This window comes from Erpetoichthys calabaricus, chromosome 11 (genome assembly GCF_900747795.2).
Source record: "Erpetoichthys calabaricus chromosome 11, fErpCal1.3, whole genome shotgun sequence".
NCBI classification, from domain to species: Eukaryota; Metazoa; Chordata; class Cladistia; order Polypteriformes; family Polypteridae; genus Erpetoichthys; species Erpetoichthys calabaricus.
The window spans coordinates 127,910,340-127,929,724 of NC_041404.2; the positions used below are offsets into that span (position 1 = coordinate 127,910,340).

Genomic DNA, 19,385 nt, shown 5'->3' on the forward strand with positions numbered 1-19,385 from the left:
ATAATTTCAAATTCTCACTTATACATTCATTATTATGATTCTAGTTTTGCCTCTTTGTGAAAGTTTGTTACATCGATTCACCCCCAGCTTGTCTTCTGGTTTTGGTTCCAGGCGTAGACATTTTAACTACTGAAGCACACAGAAAACAAAACCAATACAACATATTTAATAGAAAAAAACTTTATGATTAGTCACACTGTTAGCTTAATGCATAACTTAGAGAGTAGTCAAATGGACTGTATCCAAAATTGTTTTTATTGGTAGTGCTCTTCACAGCTCTCCTGCCTTGTACCCTGGCCATAATATGGTTGATCATCTGCTAAGAGGTCTGTAACCTGCAGGATTACTGTACCAGTGTTAGCTGCGCTACCATTGACTACAGCCTTTTTTCAAATTGCACACTGTTACATCATTATAACTTTGAATATCATTTTATTATTACTTGTCCAAAGGGAATGGTGTTCTCACCTCTGTACTTTAAGACTCACTGCTGTTCATTGCTCACATCGGCCTTCATCTAGTCTGGTGCTCCCACAGCACCTCAGCTGCCTATCAGCTTTGCACAAAGTTCAAAACTTTGCCTGGCTCAAGCACATTAATTGAATAAATAAGAAATTATTTAGAAGAAGTCCTGAGTAGTAATCAGGGGTAAGCCTAACAAGAAATTGTCTGAAGTCATAATTCATTTATGAGATTGTGGCTGAAGCAATGCCTTTTACTGTTTACTCTGATTCCACATTTTATTTATGAAGTTACAGTTGTACTATATTAAATTAGATCAGACAAAATTTATAAATCCCATGCAGAAATTCGGACAGAGTGAGGATCCATAATATTTTCCTGGTGTAATTTCGGTGGCAGTAATATTTTAAATCTCCTTTTTTAAAAACATGACACAACAGCAATGCAAACATTACCTGTTCCAGGATGTAAACTTGTTCTATGCTTTGCTGTGTCCAATGCATGGAGCAGGCATACTCATATTTTCACAGCAAATTAAACTAAATGAGGACTACCTCAGACTGCTTCTGAACTTCATGAACGGGGCGCTTCCTGGAGATTTCTGGATTTCTATCTTTCAACCCTCACCTTTATTGTGAAACACCGTCCCTACACTGCACTTGTACTACACTACGTTAAAGTTCAAATCCCACCCTTGTTGCCAAATGTATTGCTGTGGACCAAAAGTGTAAAATAACAAGGTACAACTACTTTATTACTTTATCTGAGTTTGTCAGGAATTTTTTACTTTACTTCAGTAAAATTCATTAAGGAATACTCTCAATTTTACCCAACTATATTTTTAGGTCAAACACCATACTTTTTGCTTCATTATATTTTTCCATCAAGTCCTTGTTATTCACTACTCACACCAAACTATTATAAATTCATAAAAGAGATGTACCAGGTGTGTTGCCAACTTACGTCATAGTTCAGCATTGCTCAGACAAAACCAATAGAATGCCGTACATCATTCAAAAATAAAAGCACAATAGTGGGCTTTCAACTACTTATTTTGTAGGTCACTCTGATGTATCCAACTCACTGTTGAGACATGGAAACTGAATGTGCAATTTCCCCTCGGTCATATTTGAAAACAGCATATAAATAAATTTCTGGTTTCAAGAATTTGCTTTCAAATTTAAAGAAGCATGTTGAAGTATTCATTTTTTCCCTCTTTTTAAGCATTCCTATATATAGCCCCTTAAGCGGTGTCATTTGGGCAAACAAGAGGCTATGATAACAATTAATATCTTGAGATTACAAATTAAATATTGTGATTATACATATAGCAGATTGTAATGAGTGCAATTACTGAAATGGTAGAGTGAGTCTGGCCGTTAAAGTTGCTGGTTAACAGAAGAGATCTCAGCGAGATCTCATGACCTGCGAAGGCAGTGATGCCAAGGTCTTGCAGGCCCTTGTTATGAGAAAGCTAATAAAAGGGGTGTCAGCTTTCCTTTAAGCACAGATAAGTGTTTTTGTTGCTAACTTATAGAATTTGAGCACAGGGAAAGTGAACAGAACACTGCCCTGCTGACTGGAATCTACACAATGACTAAGGAAAATATAGCTGGCTTAGTGAGTGAATATTCTAGTTATGTATAAAAGGGTGAACTTTGAGTAGTGATATGTTTTGTGTTGGTGAATTACTGGGTGATTACTGCACATCTGTTATTCTGTCTTCCACTGAATCACAAGTGTGTTATTTTCTCTGAGCTGTCCTTTTTACTAATCCTTTATGCAATTCAGAAGAAAGCATTTAACTTTAACAGAACTTAACCCATGTTCAGAAACTTCTTCAATACAACATTGACTCTCAGATTTGTAATTGCCATTTTAATATGTTCTATTGTGATTTTGAATTATTCAAATGTGATTTTAGTGCAAGTTGGTTTAATGCTTATATGTTGGAGAAAATGTTATTCTGTGAAATTTAAATTGACTATACGAGTGCATAGAAAATAGGAATATATATTATGAGACAACTAAATGGTATACATCTGGTGATGCTGAAGAGTTAATGATAATGCCATGAGTTTAACTGTAACTAATTCTATAGTTTACATGAGTGCTGGGGCGGGTAATTTAAAGATAAAATGGGGTACTGAATAGGGCAAAGGAAAGCACAGCTTTTTTAAGAGAATTCTTATCCATATTACTAACCGAGAATGCTAAACCGGATGGACGCAGGGACATCCGGCCATGGGCCGTAGCCGCAAAAAGACGTACTGCGCAGGCGCCCCAAGAAATGAGGCTCCGCGAGAGGCGGACGCGACCACAGAAAAAAGGAATGAGCACAGAAAAAAGGAGTCAAAGAAATGAGGCCCCGCGACCACAGAAAAAAGGAGTCAGCACAGAAAAAAGGAGTCAAACGCAGGCGCCGCACAGCGCCGCACGAAACCCATTGCACACGAAACTAGCACACAAAAAAAAAGAAGCCGCTCGCGCCCACCTGCAAGCCACCCCCCCCCCTACAGGCACCGGACGGGACACACACAAAGAGGGCGATTCAACAAGCCCCTGGCACACAAAAAAAAAGAACCCAAAACCACCCCACCCACCCTACAAGCAACGAACGGGACACACACAAAGAGGAGGATTCAACAAGCCCCTGGCACACAAAAAGAAAAGACGCTCGCGCACCACCAATCCCCCCCCCCCCCCTTCCCGCTCAGACGCCGAAAAAGCACACGGCGCCGCACGAATCCCATTGCACACAAAACGGGACCCACACAAACAGGAGGATTTAACAAGCTCCTAACGCAACAAAAAAAAGAAGCCGTGACCGCCACGCCAGGCCCATTAGAGACGAGACATGGCACACGAAACATTCACAACAACGACGAATCAGACCCACAAACACACTAACATCAATAAGAAGTGACACCCAAAGCCCCATTTCTAAAGGAACCGTCCATATTAAACATACGTCATCTCAACACCTTCACACTAGGCAGCATAGGTGGATCTCCTTACAATAAAGCACTATTAACCGTTCAACTGCAGAAAAGGCTCCATATTAACAGTGAGTGCGATCCTCCTTATTACTTATCCATATTTCGCATGCTGAGGAACAAACAAGTCATGAATACACGCTCACGGGTACAAAACGATTCGGCTCGGATAACGGGACCAAACACACGAACCCGCATGAAACAACAAAATACACGGCGGCGCATCTGCATTACATCCTACAATAGTTCATTTGATTTTGCATCTACCGGAGTAAATATCATGTCACCAAAAGGCAATGACCCATACTGCTTTCGTGTATGTGGACAAATATTACATCGCATTGGAATAGTGCACCCTGAAACAAATCAAGAACGCAAATATGCACAAATCACGTCGGCACCTACAAAGCGATTCTGAAACCGCGGAAGAAAAAATGTCTCGGCTCCAAAAACACATGTCACTCCTTATTCCAAATACCGGTCACAATCACAGAAACATCGGTATCCACTATAACAATTCACAGTAACAATGCACGTGACATCCGTCTTGCCACACTATTAATTAGAGATGAATGTACAATGGCATCCAGTCACTTACTCAACACCATTGATAAACTTCTACAAACGTTGATGAATAAGAATATTCCCTTTGCGGGAAAGGTACTTTTATTAGGAGGAGATTTTAGACAGTGCTTAACTATTACTCCACTTACAATGCACTCAGCTATTGTTCAGTCCACCTTAAAATACGCGGACAATTGGCATTGCGTTGATGAATAATAATATTCCCTTTGGAGTAAAGGTACTTTTATTAGGAGTAGATTTTAGACAGTGCTTACCTATTGCTCCACATACCATGCGCTCAGCTATTATTCAGTCCACCTTAAAATACGCGACGACGTCATATAAACAACACGAGACCGAACTACAATATATATACAGGTGCGAGACCTGATTGGTGATAATACGAAGAAACGAACAGTCCGCATATTAACAGTGAGTTCGATCCTACTTATTACTTATCCATATTCCTCACGATAAAGATCAAACAAGTCATCAATTCACGATCACGGATACAAAACTAGACGGCTCGAGTAACGGGACCACAAACACGAACCCGCATCAAAAAAAAAAATTCACCTCAGCGCGCTTCTAAAACCAAGGAACAAAAAATGTTACGCGAACAATTGGCTTTGCTTTCTAAAGATACACTTGGTACAAAGCATGCGATTTCCAGATCCCGAATATAACAATTGGTTATTACAACTAGAACATTGTACACTCACCAATACAGGTGGACTTCACCCAGATATTATTACAATTCCTCAACCCTTCATCTGCGACGACTTACTTACGGAGATATTTGGAACAGCGGTCTCATTAGACCAAATGCCCCTTTTAACACAACGCACTATATAATGAACATCTGAATTTCCCCTTAGAATATTTGAACACTATTAACCCAGCCGGATTAACAGAACACAATCTTAGCCTTAAAAACGGAACAATAATCATGCTATTAAGAAACCTTAACACTAAACAGGGTTTATGCAATGGCACACGTTTAGTTGTCAACACCATGACACACAATGTTATTCAAGCAACAGTTCTTACAGGATCACATTCTAACAATACTGTTGTCATTCCTAGAATTGACCTTACGAGTTCTGACCTACAATTACCTTTTACATTGAAACGCCGACAGTTCCCCATTAAACCTACATTTGCCATGACCATCAACAAATCACAAGGACAAACCATGGACAAGGTTGGCATCTACCTCTCTGAGCCCGTTTTTGGACATGGACAACTTTATGTTGCCTTCTCACGTGTTCAACGTTCATCTGACGTTAAAGTTAAAGTTATAAATGCTCCATGCCAAGGAAAACTCTTTCAAGGACAGGACACCATCTTTACTACTAATGTTGTGTACATAGAAATGTTCCAATAAACCATTACTCTGTGCCAAACACTGTATTTTTGGCTTTCTATATGCATCATCTACACCTGCACACTATTCTATATCTAATTCATACATCTCACTCTTTGTCATGCCCCAACGCCAGGGGTTGGTGAGCGAAGCGAGCAGGGGGCGGAGCCCCCTAGTTAAAGATAAACAACAATTCTGAAATTGTTGTGTTACTGTTTAATGTTAAAATTGCCTTTTAAAATCCATCTTTACTTCAGTGAAGTATAATAAACCCCATCTGTGCTAATTTACACTCACCTTTTTATTGTTTATCTATTCAGTTGATAAGGTTATGAGCTGTTCACTTAATGTTCTTAATCTTCTCTCTGGAGTAGGGTTCCTCATCTACTGGTGCCGGGTATCCCGATAGGGGAGGCACAGTGTAAGTCATATCCACACTAGCTAGTACCACACTTCACGCCATCATTGTGACACTGACTTCAGTTGTGTACTGAACAAAGGTATGACTTCATTCATTAATCTATAGTGCATCTATAGCAGAAATACTGTGTGAGTGTTGTTTAAAAATAAATGAAATGTATTTTGTTCTCTAGACAAAGCTTTGCACTTTCTCATTACCATAAAATGTATTTTTACATTTGGTACTTGAGTATTTTTGAAAGCAGATTACTTTTTTACTTTAACCATAGTATTTTTAACTGAAATACTTCTTACTTAAGTAAAAGTAAAAACTTGATAAAGTTCATCAAATTTTACCCAGTTTCCAGATTTGTGGTTAGTTATGATCTTGCAACATCTGACTCAGAAGCAGTGTGTCTTACAGTGTGAAAACTCTTAGATTCAGCCGTACAGAGTCCGCTTCTGAACATTGCAAGCTGACTGAGATCTCTCTCTCTCTCAGCCCAAACCTTTTCTGCACAACACAAATTACTATAGGGGATGAAGTCATCCATGCACCCACACACTTGCACGTGTGCCATATTACAGAGATAAATGGCTACAAGAAGACACAAAACAGATTTCAGTATCAAAAAGTCAGGAAAATGAAAAATTAAACTGGATTCTTTAAAGCACAGTTTAATGCACTAATTTTAATTTTTTTCTTTTTGGGGAAGTGATGCTTGTTCATTTGTGGCTCTCAAAACTGCCAGTGAGAAGTCACTTCTAGGTCACAGACATGCACATGGTGTTATCACATGTTTGCACACTTATGCATGTCAGTTTCATTATATGGTCTGCAAATTTATACCAACAACACAATAATACATCTATCTCTTATCTATACCTGACTCGCAAGGCAGTAAATGGGAATAAGTCTTGATGATCCATACATGTGAAAGCACAGAAATAATGTTAAACTGTTCACAGAAGTTCAGGCAGTACAAGTATTGCTTCTGCCTGGGTTCAGTCTCTATCTTTGTCACTTTCTATATGGAGTTTGGACATTGTATCCATATTTGAGCCTCTCTCTTCTCTTCTGCACCAGATCTTTCCCCTTCCTGCCTTCTTCTCCTATCCTTTAACCACCATCCTCCTTTCTTTTCATTCTTTGCTTTCCATGTGACGTTTTCTTTTCTTTTCCATCTCTGCTATGCACAGAGGTGTAAAGCACTGCTCCCTCCAAGGCAATAAAGAGGCACCTGACTGACGCTTGCATTTGCACGTGCACATGCAATAAGCTAGGCACCCCAACCATCCCCGGAGCGAAGTGCGTTCACGCACACCTGTGCCCAATCGGAGCCTGCACTTTAAGGGTCACGATTATTTATTTCAAATTTTACTGACACCATGGACCATTTATTACAATCCGTTAGCATTAAAAGTCTAAGGAGAGGTAAAGAATTTAGGTGTAATTATGGACCCTGACCTAAATTTAAAATCTCAGATTAACCAAATTACTAGGATTGCATTTTTTCAATTTAAGGAACGATACAAAAGACCCACTACTTTGAATTCTCTGAAACAAAGCCAGAACCCATTGAGGAAGGTCTTAGGAATATATACAGTGCATCCAGAAAGTATTCACAGCGCATCACTTTTTCCACATTTTGCTATGTTACAGCCTTATTCCAAAATGGATTAAATTCATTTTTTTCCTCAGAATTCTACACACAACACCCCATATTGACAACATGAAAAAAGTTTACTTGAGGTTTTTGCAAATTTATTAAAAATAAAAAAACTGAGAAATCACATGTACATAAGTATTCACAGCCTTTGCTCAATACTTTGTCGATGCACCTTTGGCAGTAATTACAGCCTCAAGTCTTGTTGAATTTGATGCCACAAGCTTTGCACACCTATCCTTGGCCAGTTTCGCCCATTCCTCTTTGCAGCACCTCTCAAGCTCCATCAGGTTTGATGGGAAGCGTCGATGCACAGCCGTTTTAAGATCTCTCCAGAGATGTTCAATCAGATTCAAGTCTGGGCTCTGGCTGGGCCACTCAAGGACATTCACAGAGTTGTTCTGAAGCCACTCCTTTGATATCTTGGCTGTGTGCTTAGGGTCGTTGTCCTGCTAAAAGATGAACCGTCGCCCCAGTCTGAGGTCAAGAGCGCTCTGGAGCAGGTTTTCATCCAAGATGTCTCTGTACATTGCTTCAGTCATCTTTCCCTTTATCCTGACTAGTCTCCCAGTTCCTGTCGCTGAAAAACATCCCCACAGCATGATGCTGCCACCACCATGCTTCACTGTACTGATGGTGCCAGGTTTCCTCCAAACGTGACGCCTGGCATTCACACCAAAGAGTTCAATCTTTGTCTCATCAGACCAGAGAATTTTCTTTCTCATGGTCTGAGAGTCCTTCAGGTGCCTTTTGGCAAACTCCAGGTGGGCTGCCATGTGCCTTTTACTAAGGACTGGCTTCCATTTGGCCACTCTACCATACAGGCCTGATTGGTGGATTGCTGCAGAGATGGTTGTCCTTCTGGAAGGTTCTCCTCTCTCCACAGAGGACCTCTGGAGCTCTGACAGAGTGACCATCGGGTTCTTGGTCACCTCCCTGACTAAGGCCCTTCTCCCCTGATCTCTCAGTTTAGATGGCCGGCCAGCTCTAGGAAGAGTCCTGGTGGTTTCGAACTTCTTCCACTTACGGATGATGGAGGCCACTGTGCTTATTGGGACCTTAAAAGCAGCAGAAATTTTTCTGTAACCTTCCCCAGATTTGTGCCTCAAGAATATCCTGTCTCGGAGGTCTACAGACAATTCCTTTGACTTCATGCTTGGTTTGTGCTCTGACATGAACTGTCAACTGTGGGACCTTATATAGACAGGTGTGTGCCTTTCCAAATCATGTCCAATCAACTGAATTTACCACAGGTGGACTCCAATTAAGCTGCAGAAACATCTCAAGGATGATCAGGGGAAACAGGGTGCACCTGAGCTCAATTTTGAGCTTCATGGCAAAGGCTGTGAATACTTATGTACATGTGCTTTCTCAATTTTTTTATTTTTAATAAATTTGCAAAAATCTCAAGTAAACTTTGTTCACATTGTCATTATGGGGTGTCGTGTGTAGAATTCTGAGGGAAAAAAATTAATTTAATCCATTTTGGAATAAGGCTATAACATAACAAAATGTGAAAAAAGTGATGCGCTGTGAATACTTTCCGGATGCACTGTATTTTACATAGAATGCCCAGTGGGTGCTTGGCTGTCTTTTGGCCTTGGGACCCCTGCATATTTTGTTTTTTTGTCTAGCTTATCGGGAGATTTTATTTATTATTTTTTATGTCCTCCTGGCCATCTGACCTTATTATTGAAATCGTCTTTAGGGACATAAAAATCACTTATGACTCTAATTTTCTGCTATTTATATATCTCTGTAATATTATTACTTATTCATTGTTATTCTTACCTAATTTTAATTCGTTTCTCTTTTTTTGTTACTATTTATTTGTTATTTTGGAAAGCACTACGCTACATCCTGAGAATGAAAATGTGCTATAGAAACAAATGTTGTTGTTGTTGTCTATAATGCCTCATTGTGACTGCTCTTTTTATCTTCAGCCAAAACAGAAGTTTTCTTTTTTTAGTAGTAATTCTTGTGTATATTAGAGGGGAGTTGTTGTTGTTGTTTGTTATAATATAAATTTAATTAATGAGGTTTTGTAAAAAGCTAAGATTCCCACTTGGGACTAATAAAGATCTACAGTATCTATCTATCTATCTATCTATCTATCTATCTATCTATCTATCTATCTATCTATCTATCTATCTATCTATCTATCTATCTATCTATCTATCTATCTATCTATCTATCTATGCAATATAATTATATTGGCACATTAGTCAGTGCTGTTACTCTACCTTACATCTTGCCTGAAGAAGGGGCCTAAGTTGCCTCGAAAGCTTGCATATTGTAATCTTTCTAGTTAGCCAATAAAAGGTGTCATTTTGCTTGGCTTTTCTCTACCTTTGGTAAAAAGAGACATACTGTAGCTTATAATAAAAAATGCTTGCATTTGAAACTTTTTTATTATATCTTTAAATACACTCCAGTAAAAAATGCAAAACCTACCCAAGCCATTCTCACAGTCTGTAAAGTGCATGGAATGCACAGCTCGGTCAACGCCATATGGCCCCATCAATGTCCTGAAGAGACAAAGTAAAGAAATAACATGTCAAAACATGAATATATGTTCTAATAATAGTAGTCTCAAGGCCTGGCATGATGCATGCCATTATTCTAAGCATCACATACATTTTATTTTTCCCAATACATACATGAGCAAGGACAAATAAGTCAAAATTTAATAATAGAGTTAGAATGCAGAACTGAATACAAAAAGACACAAAACACTGCATACATTTGTTTTATATACTGTAGTACACTCAAAAGTAATGGAATAATAATCATGCATTCATTTTCAAAACCCTTTTTAGACAAGTGCACAACAAGAATAATAATCACAGATCAGAGACAATTCTGTAGTCAGATAGCGGTAAATTGTAGCTTTGGGTTTTTAATATAAATGGATTTATCTCATGCAAACCCAGACTTCACCAGGTCAACATCATGAATGATGGCAGATATACTGGTGCCAGCTGGTGTGACCTGTAGGGGGCATAGCAGAGCCCCAAACACCAGATACAATTAAACCACACACATGTTCCGGGTTCAAATAGACATATTCTATTAAACACAATATCCTTGAACAGTCTTCTTCAACAATTAACACTTTCTCTTTTCTTCCATCCTACAAATCTCCCCAGGTTAGTGTTGCCCTACTCCTCTCCTGACTCTGACTCCCGGAGTACTTCCAGTACCAGGGCATTATCCAAAGAAAGCAGTTCTGTGTCAGGCATAAGCCTACCTAAGTAGGGATGGTCCTTCACCACAGCTCTGCTGGTGGCACCCATGAAACCCAGCAGGGCTGCCTAACAGGACTATAGTTCCCAGTATGTCCAGCAGAACTTTGAAGAGCCCTGCAGAACTTTGAAGAGGTACACCGGTCCAGGATTGCTGCTACCCAGAGTATCAGGGAAGCATATAGTCTTGAAAGGCTATCCTTTCATTACAATGGTCTCCTGGCTGGGTAAGGGTCTTCTCTTCAACCTAGCTGGGAAGCTAGTCCATCCATGCTGGTGTACCATGCCAGCCCCTTGGCAGAGACAGGTAATGGGGTTTTATTTTGTCAAGTCCATACCTCACAGGGGTCATTTCTCATCAGATTCAGTTGTGAGACCTTTTAGTTTTTGTAGAATATGGGCGGTGCAAATTACAGGCAAATTCTACAAGATATCTGATCAATTCTGCAAAAAAGTGAAAGAAAAATTGATATTCCAGCTGTATCATGCCTCAAAGCAAAGCAGAAAACCAAAGGTATAGAAAAAATGGATTAATGGATGATTGAGACATTCTATATACATATGTACCTGCCACTCTGATATTATCATCAGCCATAATCATACAACATGCATTCTGTACATTTGCACTATGCCACCAGTGGTATCCATATCGGAAGAACTTCAAAACCACAAAAAATATGATTTTATTTTTAAATGGAAAATACAAAGAAGGGGTTCTTATAGGAGAAATGCAATGAATTCCTGGCTACCAAATTCATGTATTGCTGTTTGGAACTTAACATACATTTCACAGTTTTTAGTCTATTTCAATCTCTAACCTCTAGATCTTCTTTTTATGTTCATTATTTTCTCATAAGAGACATCTGTATCATTCTCTTACTGTACTCTAAAGACAGGTCTAGAATTGAAAGGACATGGCAATTTCTGTTGTCTCTTCAAGGCGATCAGGTGTCACTCTAATGTATCTTAACTATGAGGAACATCTCACTACTAATCCTCATCTACAATTAAATAGCTCAGGGCCACATTGCACACGTACACAACCACACACTCACCTTCAAGACAGCAGACATAATTGAATTGAATGTAACCCTTTCTAGCTGTCCCTTATAATGCCTCTAGAATGACGCACTCTTCGGATATTTTTCTCCTCTCATTTCATTTTCTGTTCATTGTTTCTGTGTATAAGTTGCATGCTACTTTTGTGACCAGCACTGAGTGTTTTTGTTGCTTGGAATGTTCTTTTTCTTAAATGTATTGTTTTGGCCCCGACATTGACGACCCTATACTGGACAAAATGGACAAAACTACTAGATGGATGGGTTATATTTGTAATAGTATATAGCATTTACAATTGAAAGTATGACTAAAATAAACTGAGGTTCATGACCTTCAGATTGGCCTGTGGAGACCGGATGGAGAAATGGAGAAATGAACTTAATATATAACAAGTAAATATATTTATATATACACACATACATATATAATATTGTAGGTGCTCTGTTCCTTGCTTACTTTGCTTATCATAATTGTTGGTGGGCTCATTATACCAAACTTGTAATAAGTTTATATGCTCTGCATGTTCCAGCAATGGTTGAATAACACAACCAGTTGCTTGATCCACAATTACTGGTATCTTTACTCGCAAAATCATTCTAATTCTTTGAATTTTATACAAGGTCTGTTATAAATCTGAGCCATAACTATCCAGTAAATACTTCAGAATTAGTCTAATTGTAGAAAACACATTCAAATAATGCAAGTGTGATCATAACATAACATCCTCAGTCCCACATAATCAAATTCATGGCCGTGGAAGATAATTCAGCAATATTTTCCTATGCTGCATTAAGTAGAAGTAAAAGAACATAACATGCAACTTCAGTCACTATGATTAGGTGAATAACATACAAGTAAAGATAGTCTAGAGAAGAACATTGAAAAACTACATTTAGAAACTCTGGCTGTATTTATTTCTCTTTAGCCTAATATAAAGATACTGTAAAGCATAGAAGATGCAATTGCCATCAACATGGATCCTGGGTTTGTGTCATTGTGCAGGCCCTGTCCATACTAGTTCTGAGACCCTGGCTACAACCATGTCTGGGATGGCTTTTTGAATTCTCATCATCCCAAGTCATTTACCCAAAACATAATGACTGTGTAAATTTATATATACAGTATGAGCGGTGTACTGCTATACCACTGATTATGTACCGTATGAAAACCTAAATAGGATTAAAGCACGATTAAAACGTCAACAACACACTCAAAATGCTGTTCCACCATAAAATGTACATTAGGAGCCCAAAACACAGACGGTAATCAAAGTAAATGATTAACTCTGTTAAAGTACTGGCAAGATACAGAAAGAGTACAAAATGAAACGTGCAATTTCACAAACACCCCCCGCTCCACAAAGTAGCCTTCCAATGAACCCATATTGTTATTCCATGTTTCGTTACATGTTCTCAACTAACACAAATACTATTATTGTATTACCTGCTGATGATTATGGCTCCTTTGTACATCATAGAAAACGTTGGCATTTTTGACTCAGTTTTTTCACATCCAGGCTGGACAAATAGTTGATCTTTCCCCGGCGCAGCAGCATCATGTACCGCATTCAGCAAAGACTGCCCACATGATCCTCTCTTATGACTGTTTAATTCCTCTTACTATTAACAGATCATCCAAAACATTACCAACTTTCCTGACAGATTAACTCTTATGCAAGTAGAGAAACAAATTGAGCAGAAGCTTTTATGAACATATTTGGTGCCTGACCAAAACAAATAAAATAAAATAAAGCAAATACAAGAAGAAGTTAACAGTTTGCAAAATAAAGGTAGGGATTTAGGATGAGGCTGCTCCTTTGACTGTCTTACCATACAGCGTGTTCTAAGAACAGAAAGCAACAGCTTTTAATCCCTGCTGTGACCGCCTGTCAAGTGTCAACAACAGATGTCCATTTCCTAGAAAGAAGGTTATGTCAATATAATAATAAATTAACTGTTCCTGTCTTAAAAGACATTATTCTTCAGGTTCTACTGTGAACTATATTGATATATACTTTATACAGTATATGTTCATAGTTTCTTATACCTTGTATGATCCACAGAGTCACTCTATATCCAAGCACAAATAGCAGCAATATTTAGACCAAACTGACATCTTCAGGTGTTTCCACAAATGTTCCATTGGGTTTAAATGTGAGATTTGGCTGGGCCAGCACAATCTTTGGAGCAGTAAGGTAACAGATTAAAATAATCCATCCATTTTCCAACCCGCTGAATCCGAACACAGGGTCACGAGGGTCTGCTGGAGCCAATCCCAGGGCACAAGGCAGGAACCAATCCCAGGCAGGGTGCCATCCCACCGCAGGACACACACAAACGGACCAATTTAGAATCACCAATCCACCTAACCTGTATGTCTTTGGACTGTGGGAGGAAACCAGAGCGCCCAGAGGAAACCCACGCAGACACGGGGAGAACATGCAAACTCCGCAAACCCGGGTCTCCTAACTGCGAGGCAGCAGTGCTACCACTGCGCCACCTTGCCACCCAAAGACTAAAATAAATATGCGTTAAATAGTCCAATTACTTTTAAAAGTAACAAATAACATTACACAATACTTATATTACTTAAGTAAAAATACCTGTGTTATTATTATCCCAGCAGCACTGGGTGTAAGGAAAGAAGCAAAAGTACCGGGAATGTAGCTTCTTCGCAGGGCTCAAATGCACAGCCAAGCAGAAGAGTGTGCTCTTATAATAAATTTATAATAAAGCGTCACTTTAGTTTTAATACAGCTATCTGCAATAGATACGTTGAAACAGTGTGATCAGGCGGCACAGAGGCGAATATTCATACCGCAGATTATCAGTGACTCAGGCCAATGATGTAAAAAGGAGTTGAATTTGATTAACTACAAAGCATATGAAGGACTACACAAGAAAATGATCACATCTGGCTTTGTGTCTGGTAGGTTTTATGAAGGTTCATATATGAGCTTAGAATTTGTTAACAAATAGTGGCCTGTCAAATGTTTAGTTTTTCATAGCAAAGAAGAAAAAATAATGAAAAAGTAATGCACAGTTTGTAAAATACTACATTTTATAAAAAGTAACTATATAACATACTGTACTTAGTTACTTTTTTGTAAGTTGTGAATAATGTAACTAAGTTTCTCTTCAAAGTAACATTGCCCACGCTGCTTAGGAGACACAGGCTTCATGCTTGCTTTTGGATTCACAGCAGCCGTTGACCATGTCTTTCTTTAAATGCATTTCTATGGCACTTGAGCATTTTACCAAAGGAGAACTCTGTAAGGGGACTCTTGCATGTAAATGGGGGTTTTTAAGAAACCAGTTTCTGCCTTTACTGGGTTACTCACCTTTACCTGGCTTTGTGTGTCCATTTAAACACACCCAGAGTCGTGCTATTGATGATCCATCACCCTACTCTAAGGTTTTCTTCAGAGACCTCTCTGTATTTGGCTGCATTCATCTCTCGGTCAGTTCTGATCTTTCTTCCTATTCCTGCCACTGAAATGCATTCTCATAGCATGATTCTGACACTACTATGTTCTACAGTTGCGATGCTATTAGAGAGGTGGTGAGTAGTGCCTCCTCTTCACCAGACACAGTGCTTTGAGTTAGGCTCAGAGACTTCAGTTTTTGTCTCATCAGACCAGAGAATATTTTTCATCACGCTCTTTTAAATGCTGTCTCTAATATGCCTTTTACTCAAGAGTGGCTTCAGACTAGCCACTCTAACCAAAAACGCCTAAGTGCTGCTGAGATGTTCTTCCGACTGGCTTTTCCGTGTTAGCATAGGGCTTCTGAAGCTTCTGACTACTTTTTGAATATGCTGTATGTTATAGTTGGGGCATCATCTCTGGCTCAATAGATTTTTTCTTTTTATTTAATCTTTTTGCTACCTATTTAATATCATTTTGTACATTATGTTTTTGGTTTGCGATTTGTGAATATTATTTTGTTTATTATTTATGCTACATTGTGTATATTATGTTTTTATTATTATTATGTCTATATTCCTTGTACTTTATATAATAAGCATAGGGATTCATTTTCTGTTCCTAGATTTATTGCTCTGGTTGTAGTTTTCATTTGCTGGATCATGAACTGAATTTACTTGCCTTTACGTTTACCATTTGGGTTACCCTTTTGATTCCTGTTTGTTCTTGTTTTTGTATTTTAATTTAAAAAATCTTTAAATATTAAAGAACAATTTTTTTCCTTACTTTGGCCAGGGTATTTCCACATTTCAACTTTTCCTTTTGTGGTTTTTTGGGAAATATAATCCTTGAACCCTGTTTTAAGCAGTTTAATTTTCAATGGTATGGTTAAGGCTAACCTTGTTTTCAGACCAATTGGAAGCCTTTAGGCCTACTTTTTGTATTAAGGCCTGCGTCTTGAGTTTCATGAGACAGGCAAGATCTTAAAATATTGTGTTTTCATTTTAAAGGATAAGTTTGGTGTTTTTGAAGATTAAGGACTTTATTCACAATCATGGTGTATATTAATTTGCCACGCGAAACATGAAAGTGAAGCACATTTTATAAATATGAAGCAGATCTGATAATTTATTCAGATGTATTTAGTAAATTTTCATATTGGACTCCAGGGGCCTCATGTATAAACGGTGCGTACGCACAGAAATGTTCCGTACGAACATTTCCACGCTCAAATCGCGATGTATAAAACCTAAACTTGGCATAAAGCCACGCACATTTCCACGGTACCTCATACCTTGGCGTATGCAATTTTTCCGTTCGGTTTTGCAGACTGGCGGCACCCAGCGTCAAAGCAGTGCTACTGTTCCTGTGTGGTCACCCTTTCTTTCTTAGCTCCACATTCCTGTGAATACACTGAAACTAACTGCATATTGTTTATTAGTGTAATGCATCTGATTGTAATTAACCTGCAGCAATATAATGGTCCAGGGAATAGCCATAGTATTCCAAATACCATAACTGATTTAGCGGTGTAACTCTCACTGCATCTTCTTCTTCTTTCAGCTGCTCCCGTTAAGGGTTGCCACAGCAGATCATCTTTTTCCATATTACTCTCACAGCACCACTCAGAGTATTTATATCACTGTATCTGTGTGGGGAATCACAGCAGCAGCTGATCGGAAAGAGAATTATCGGTATACAGCATGAAGCAGACGCTGACTCAGCCACGGCAAAACACTTTAGAGACTTCCCAGTACAGACTTCGCGGTTTAGAAAAAGTTTCATCCCAAGAACTCTAAACGCACTCAATCAGTCCATCAAGTGCTCCTTGTAGAACTGTTTACTTATAAGTACAATTACCACACTGTAAACTTGCACTACAGTTATAATATTGCACAACCTGTGCCACTTTATAAAGCGCGTATTTACATATGATGACGGCATTCATTTTTAAGATGAAATGCACCAAAATATGTTGATTATATTATACAGATAAAACTTTAACTTAATTTAAATAATCTGTATTGTTAATAATGAAACATGTGAGGACACGATGCCGCAGCGCTAGCTAGTTCAGGGATTGTTCCTGCATTGCGTTGTATTCTTGCGCTGACACGACACTGGAAAGATAGACGGATAGAATAATTAAACATGTACTACGAAGATATTTCAATGTTCCTTAAAAGTTTTGAAGAATCGGCGTTCTAAGCTTACAAATGGCTTCATGTCTATTACATAGCTGATTGTGTGGCGATTGGGTATTTGGAGAAAGAAAAGTAAGGACAGGCATTGGAGGTTAGTACGTTTGAAACAGACAGTACTGCTGTGATAAATTATGTCATTGAAGGTCGCGCATGGCGCAGCAAGCCTCTTGCGTGAGATATGAACAAGCACTGCGCCACCGTGTTCCCATGTTTAATAACATGCTTTCATTCCTATCATCATGAAAAAGATATCACGTATACATCTCAGTATTTTAATTATTCAGAGAGCTGTAATATCACGAATGTAATGGATTATGTGTCCTGTCGGAGAAAGAGAAAGCCCGTTTAAGAAGCAGGTAGTGATTCACACACAGAGCACAAAGAAGATCAAATACAGAACAAAGAATTTAACGTCCTACTTTAGTTACAATGGGATTTGAGAAACTAGTAAATTAAACGATTTTAAGATGAAGTTTATGATGTTCTACTTTAATGGCAAAATAAACTACGTGATTAAAGTGGAAATTTCGAGATTAAAGTTGACATTTCGTGCTTTTTTCCCACTGTGTGCCTATTTTTTTGTCTGTACCCTAATAAGCTTTCATATGACACTCAGACGGTGGGCTACGACTTGCCTTTTCACGGCGACTTTGATATGTGATTTCTTTTTTATTTCGGGCACTGTGCGACTTTGTGAACTTGAGCCTTCAAGTTTCTCCGACACTCTGTCACTCGATCAACTTCCTTTTGTTGATTATACCACTGTTTAAACCAACAAATAGTACGTTTTTCCTTTGCCTCCACTTGGTATTCGCTGAAATTCTTATATTTTCCCCTGTGCTTTTCCCATTGTCTTTTCACAGAAGGCTATTTATATCGATTTGCATATTCAAAGAGGCGTAATTCTGGGAGGAGTTGCGGCGGGACAGAAGGCGCGTGCACGTGCGTTACTTTTCACGCTGATCGGGATTTATGTAGTGGAAGAACGTGAAAGTTTGCGTACGATTTTGTGCTTACGCCATGTTATAGTGTGAGTTCTACGCACGGCGTTATACATGGGGCCCCTGGTTCCCATTAGTTCCACTATAAAATGTAAGATGATGCTAGACATTTTTTTAAATTTATAAACACTTCAACTCAGAATACAATTTCGTGTGGCAAATTAATATATATCATGAGTATTAAGAAAAAACTTCAACTTCAAAAATACCAAGCTTATTCTTCAAAGCACTGAAATATAGCTTAATTTTTTTAAATGTGACATGTTTTATGTTACAAGAAATCTTAATAATAAAAAATATAAGTTTGATGTTTGCATAGGTATTCGATGTAAACACTTTATTATTTTGCAAAGCCACCATTTGCAAAAATAACAGCTTTTGGAAGACGCCAGACATGCATTACATGTCTCTTTTTCAGTAATGGCTTCTTTTTTGCCACCCTCTCATACAGGCTTATGTCATGCAGAAGTCTTGATATGGTTGACTGGTGTACTTCTACTCCTGCCTTGGCTCCCTAACTGAAAATCTCCTTCAAAGTGACTGTTGGGCTTCTTGTTTGTGTGGATAGATTTTTAAGGATGGCTTTTAATATGCAACATGTGGTTGGTTTGCCGTAACATCTACTTCCTGATAATTGAACTAACCCACTGGGACATCCAGATATTTGGATATTGTTTCATACCCTTTTCCTAATGTATGTGTTTGTTTTATTTAATTTCTGACTTCTATTGAAAGCTCTTCATTTTCATAACTATCTTTCAAGCTGACATCTATGCTTTAAGCTTTAACTCTTTGCTTTTTATGAAGGAAATATGGTATCTATTTGAATGATGGACTGCTGGAGACCAATTGTGAGGCAATTTTTATACTTTAGTTCACCTGTGTAAACTTTCAGCTTCCACAACACAGGGATTAAATACATAAGCAAATGCATTTCTTCCTTTAGTATTTAAAGAATAAAACACAATAACAAAACATAGTTCAATCTAATCTTAAGG

The 19,385-nt window shown here is 38.4% G+C and overlaps 1 protein-coding gene across 3 annotated transcripts in view; it reads right to left on the reverse strand.

Moving 5' to 3' along the window:
- si:dkeyp-72e1.9 (syntaxin-binding protein 4) overlaps positions 1–19,385 on the reverse strand; it is a 219,045-nt gene that overhangs the window by 137,141 nt on the left and 62,519 nt on the right. For 2 of the 3 annotated variants that reach the window (XM_051933611.1, XM_028813887.2), the window contains exon 2: positions 9,909–9,982. In XM_051933611.1, coding sequence (XP_051789571.1) covers positions 9,909–9,982 — 74 coding nt within the window. Of the gene's footprint in view, positions 1–9,908; positions 9,983–13,201; positions 13,477–19,385 lie in introns of those variants that run through there. The other variant, XM_051933612.1, reaches the window with a different exon arrangement.